The sequence below is a fragment of the Diadema setosum genome, chromosome 4 (assembly GCF_964275005.1).
Source record: "Diadema setosum chromosome 4, eeDiaSeto1, whole genome shotgun sequence".
NCBI classification, from domain to species: domain Eukaryota; kingdom Metazoa; phylum Echinodermata; class Echinoidea; order Diadematoida; family Diadematidae; genus Diadema; species Diadema setosum.
Genome location: NC_092688.1, coordinates 23119668 through 23125405, shown reverse-complemented (window position 1 = coordinate 23125405; position 5738 = coordinate 23119668). Strand labels below are relative to the sequence as shown.

The 5738-nt window shown below is 42.6% G+C and overlaps 1 protein-coding gene across 1 annotated transcript; it reads left to right on the top strand.

The window, feature by feature from the left end:
• The first annotated feature begins 1506 nt into the window (after positions 1-1506).
• On the top strand, positions 1507-3027 carry LOC140227031 (kin of IRRE-like protein 1). The gene has a single exon (XM_072307463.1). The coding sequence runs from the start codon at positions 1507-1509 to the stop codon at positions 3025-3027; it is 1521 nt and encodes a 506-aa protein (XP_072163564.1).
• Positions 3028-5738: the final 2711 nt, after the last annotated feature.

The following is a 5738-nucleotide window of genomic DNA, read 5'->3' as shown; positions in this document are numbered from 1 at the left end:
CCAAAATGTTTATGTCTTGCTGGTAGGCATGAAATTAGAATGCACACTGAGGACAGTGAATAAGCTCTGAGAGCAGACAAATCATTTATCATTCCTGAATGTCTCTAATTCATTAATAGCAGAATTTGTCCTGGATATCTAAACACCCCAACTTCCCCAGGCAAACTGTGCAATACAGGCTTTATCGATATCAGCTATTATTCTGAGCGGATTCCTACTGTACTTGGCAAAACGCTGGTACACTAGAAAATTACAAAGCAGAGACATGTACGGAGGAGCGGCCTGGAAAAAAAGTGTGCAGGGGGTGTGGTTTCACCTCAGTAAGTGTGCCAAAAGTGTGGGTGGGCGGAGCTTCACTCAGGGATTGTGCGCTGACATGTTTGTGTGTATCAGGACGTGTGCTGAAGTCTGTGTGTGTCAATATGCTCATGCCTCCACTGATGTCATATTATAGCAGTTGTGTTTGGCACAGAACACTCCACAGCTGTACAATGCATTGTCTCTCTTCTAATTGGCCAAGTCACTAACCACAAACTCATGAATATTCAGAGCCTTTTGTATTTGCTCACAGACAGTCTGTGTGAAGGCCACGAAAGATGAGTGAAAACTCAAAGCTGTGTGATTGGCTATGAGTCAGACCTGGATGAGCTGAAAGTTATACATATTCATTACACACAGAAGATCTGTGTGAATTAACATTTTTGTCATGAAGAGTAGAAAGGCCCATTCTGGTTGCTGAGCTGGGTGCTCTGTTCACTGATGGCTCCCCAGACTCCTGCCTTGGTTTGCTTCTAAAACCTGCTACAGTTTTCAGCGCCTTTTCTTCGTAAACAACGTTTTGGTGACAGACTGTTGTTGTTTATCGGCTAATTATGCCAGAGACTAGATGACTAATCTCGCACATGTTTGCCTCTTTTCTCTCCACGTTTCTACAACAATACAGATGCGATTGTCGTCGGACTTTTCTCACGGCGAAACACCACACATTTGGCACTGAGCACGGATTACAGAGAATTTCACTGCGTTTTCAGCCAACGATATCTACTCCGTTTTTGAGCTGATCTTGTGTAAATTACATCGCATTTTTTTTTTTCCTTTTCTGGAAACGCCGGTCATCTTCAGCATATGCATGATGCAGTTCGCTAGGTAACCAAGACAAAAGCAGAAACAAAGCTCTGTGATGCTAGGGGATCATATATTTCTTCTCCAGTCACAGTGGAATAAGCGATTTCTGCTGCAAAAAGTGTTATTTGTAACATGCATATGGAAGCTGCAAACCATTCTGTGAAAGCCATGTAACCTTATGGAATACAAATGTGGAGACATCTGAATCATTTGTTGGAAAACATATGGAGTCATCAATGGATTAAACCAGAGTGAAGCGAGCCTGCTGGAATACTGTGGATTTGATTATATCCTGACAATCATTTCGGCATATGGGAATGAGCGATATGTTCTCATAGCATCGGGAGGGAAAACTAGAGAAACTTTTCTGCCAGTTTTCTCATGAAGCTGTTCACCGTCGCTGCCTGTCCAACGATGAAGGGGGTGCGGCATGTTGCATGGGCAGCCATGTTTAGGCAAGTTGCACTCCTGTTGCAGCTAGTGACAGCCACTTTGTGCTCTACCATCACTTTTATTCAGGAGCCCCAGCGCTTTGCAGTCCTTGAAGGCAGGTCAGCAACGATGGCCTGCACTGTTAGCAACCTCCAGCCATACCACGTGGTGCTGTGGTATCGCAGCGGAATATTGCTCAGCAACGGCACGGTCATCGTCGGTCACCAGCTCGACCCGAGCCGTTACGCCATCATGGTCAATGCAAACTCCGGCCAGTATAACCTGCACATTTCGGCCGTTTCGCCTTCGGACGATCACAGCTACAGGTGTGTGGTGAACAGTCTTGACCACGGGGAGGTGCGCGAGGTGCTCCGGTCGGAGGCGGCTCGGCTGGAGGTCTACAACCTGCCCGCCAACACATACCCGGAGTGCTTACCGCTCGCCAAGCCAAACTTCACCGAGGGTGAGTCAGCAACGATTTCATGCAAATCTGAGCGCGCAAATCCCCCAGTCATTCTGACCTGGAAGCGGGGCATAAAAACCATTTCCCAAGTGGACTACGACGACACAGAGACGGGATTCCGATCACTGAGGCACACGTTCGTGGCAGACTCGAGTCTAAACGGGGCCTTCTTTGAGTGCCATTTGAGCAGTGCTGCAGACAGTGACTATGTTCCGCTCTGTTCCCTCGGTCCACTTAATGTCATATACAAACCAAGGGTGGAGCTGGAGAGACAAACTGAACTGGTCTATCCTGATGAGGAGGTTACGTTCCAGTGCAATGCCGAAGCAAACCCACGTGGCCAATACGAGTGGATAATTTCTCCTCAGATACCTGAAGAAAGAACAAGATTTGAAAGCGACAAAAGGCATCTAATAATCACTGCACACAAGAGTGACAATGGTACTACAATTACGTGCAATGTTAGTAATACAGTCGGAAGCACATCGGCAAGTGTGTTGATGACCGTTCTACCAGAACGTGTGGAAACAACAGAAAATCCCAGAGTAACCATCTTGACCAGCCCGACAAGCAGGCCAAAGACATCCACAGACATCCCACCCTACCAGCCCGGAATGGGGACGGGAGAAAACGTGACCCTCAACCCCGAAATCCTGGCCATCATCATCGGCATCATCGGCCTCCTCATCCTGATCGTGTTGGTCATCACTCTCGGCTACCTCTGCAGATGTTTCCCTGTCCAGCACAAGGGAACGTACGACGGCAGCGTGTACGGTTCCACATTCGGGCCCAACTACGGCCCCAACGAAAGGCCCATTTGGGACCAAACGAGTATATACTTTGAGCCAAAAGATCATTTAAAAGAGCTGTCCACGTGGCAGAGGACAAATCGGCCGGTGTGGCAGAGAAATGTCAGTGTTCAAGTGCCGCACGTCGAGGAGGAGGACCCACCGTACCAGGAGATTGGTCAAGACTGGGACGATGGAACGTACACCATGCAGATTTGACTGATGAGCTAGCAAAGCAAGCTTGGTAAATCAACTAAAAAGGGTAAACCTTGACTAGATCAAAAAAAAAAAATTGTCTCTGACTTACTACTATCTTGCTGGATGTGAAACATGCAAAACTGTGACCAACCTCCCACTTCAAAAGCTGTTAGCCCACTTACACATAACCTTGAAAAGACAAGACGCGTATGTTTGGATTACTCGGATGTAGATTCCCCGGCACATAGCAAATCAGCTTTACTTGTAGTCAAAATGCTGAGCTGTCGACTGTTAGCACTTTGAACATACATTATCAGCTCTGATTTGAAATGAAGGAAATTAATCAGCTTTACCTTTTCAGCATTAATGGATCTCTCTCTTCAACAGACTTTATGGAGATATCTACTGAGCTTTGAAGATTTTGGATGTGGCTGCATGCTAATAGGATCATGCAATCCTTTGATTCACTTATCACATACAATATGAATATTATAAAAGAGACTTTTTAATCTGTATTTGTGTATACTACACTGTATGTAAATACGTAAATGTACAATTCAGACACTTATTTTCAAAGAGAAGTTTGATTCGATCAACTTTTGTACACTTAAATTGAGATTAAATATGGTATCCAGCTTCAAAAAAAAAAAAAGATTTGATTATTTGCATTTATATGAAAATCGATATTAATCTTGCCTACATGAGCAAACACATTTGTCAGGATGTACGTTTCATGCATTATCCTAGCAATAGAAAAGTATCTGCTCACATACTTTCCTGGTCAAAATTAACATTGTCTTCTTATCAGACAATATTCTCTAGTTTTAGTGTGTAAATCATCTTCATATTCTACTCCTAATTGAGCACTGTCATGTAGACAACACCTGACATTTGTAGTCATACCTTGTTTAAAAGAGAGAGAAAAAATCCTACTTGTGCCTATCAGCTTGTGTATCTCAATAATTTATTTTTACAACTAAGGTAGAGTAAACACTTCTTTTTTTTTTAACATTCCATGCTAAATTTGTCATGACCAAATCACTTTATCATTTACCTCAAGACACACTAGTTATATTTTGATTGCTTACCTTAGGAGTCTCTATATTAAGTAATTGTTAAACTCTCTATTAACTATCACATTAGTGTCGTTAATAGAAATTGCAGCAAATTACTTTCATTTTGATAATGATTTACAACACCAAAGTCAAAATATTTTAACACACCAATACTTTAAGCTCTTGACGTGAATTTGTATTGAACTTGTTATTTTCACTTTGATATCTATAACAGTGCCATTCGAGTCAAGTTCTCATGGGGTTTTTTTCCCCATAAATCCTTGCTCCAGTTTTCAAGCGTGGATATTCAATTCATGTCGGTAATGAAGTCATCACAGACGCAGGCCAATTTTTAATTCTCTCCCAGTCACTTCATTCAGGCATACCTCTTGTTTCCTTATCGGCCGTGATGAAATAATTGTTTAAGAGATTTCCCAGCTTTGACAGTGGTGGACAATCATGACCAACGTCTTCCTTCACACACACACACACACACACACACACACACACACTAAAAAAAAAAGAAGATATCCAACGGCTCGTCAGCTTTGCGTGCAATATTCAGGAGCTCGAGCTTTGGGGATCAGATTACGACAACATCTGCACTATTTGTCATGAAAAATTAATTTCGCTCATCACTTATTAAAGGGATTGTTTCAAGAGAGAGAGAGGGTATCGTTCCCTCACCATCCATGTTATTGCAATGAATTCAACAGACATCTACGCAGCGACAACTGTGAAATAAGAGTTGACAAAGACAGGCGTGAGAATCAAATGGTATATTATCACGTTGTCAGGCAAGACAGCATTGGATCAGGTGTATATACGTTAGCTGATGTATCTTTATAGGTGCAATTGTATATATTTGCAATAAAGCGATGTGGTATATTATGAGAAAGACTTAAAGTGAACTGTACAAGAGACAGCAAACATATTATATGCACTTGGGATGTAGCATGATGCTAAAGTATGGAGTGCACTGGATTGAAAAGCATTGATATCTTATGTTGTCATTGTATCTTGCAAGAATCATGCCAACTGCAACAAATTGTCTCTTTTCTGCAATGAGAGAACACAGAAACTGTAATTAATCCAATAATACAATAACATGGCAAAAAGATAAAAGTCTAGGGTCTACTGGTCATAAAAAAGTTGTTCCTTGTTTTCTCACTAAAGTCTTGTTTCACAGTCATCTTGGTGTCTCTTTAAGGTCCTTCCTAATGAAAATGATTTCCTGAAAATTGGTACTTATTTAATATGATTCAGTCACGCTCATCCAGGGCTGGTGCTCAAATTAAGCCCAGCTAGGATTTTGATTAAGAGAGAGAGCGTAACTGATCTGGGATGGGTTTTCCACGGGTCGAGTATCGTCTCCCCTACACGCAGCGCTCAATGAAACAGCTGGTGGGGGCATCATCAACGACTTCAGAATGAAATTCGGTTTTGGTCTGGTTAAGTCATACAATTTTTTTCTCCCCCTCCCTTTACCGTGTTTTGTCAATCTTCCCATCCATGCGGAGTCCTCCCCACTCACTGCCACCTTTCCAATGATGCTTTTGAAGTCAGAAGTGCCATTTCTGATTTCCGCGATTTCCAACCAGTATGTGAATGCTGAACGCAGCCGGGGAGGCTTAAATAGGAGCATCATAAAAGACATAGTAAGCCAGACATGCAGTA

Bases quoted from the DNA above. Each gene is read 5' to 3' on its own strand.
- LOC140227031 (XM_072307463.1), top strand. From the start codon at position 1,507: ATGAAGCTGTTCACCGTCGCTGCCTGTCCAACGATGAAGGGGGTGCGG.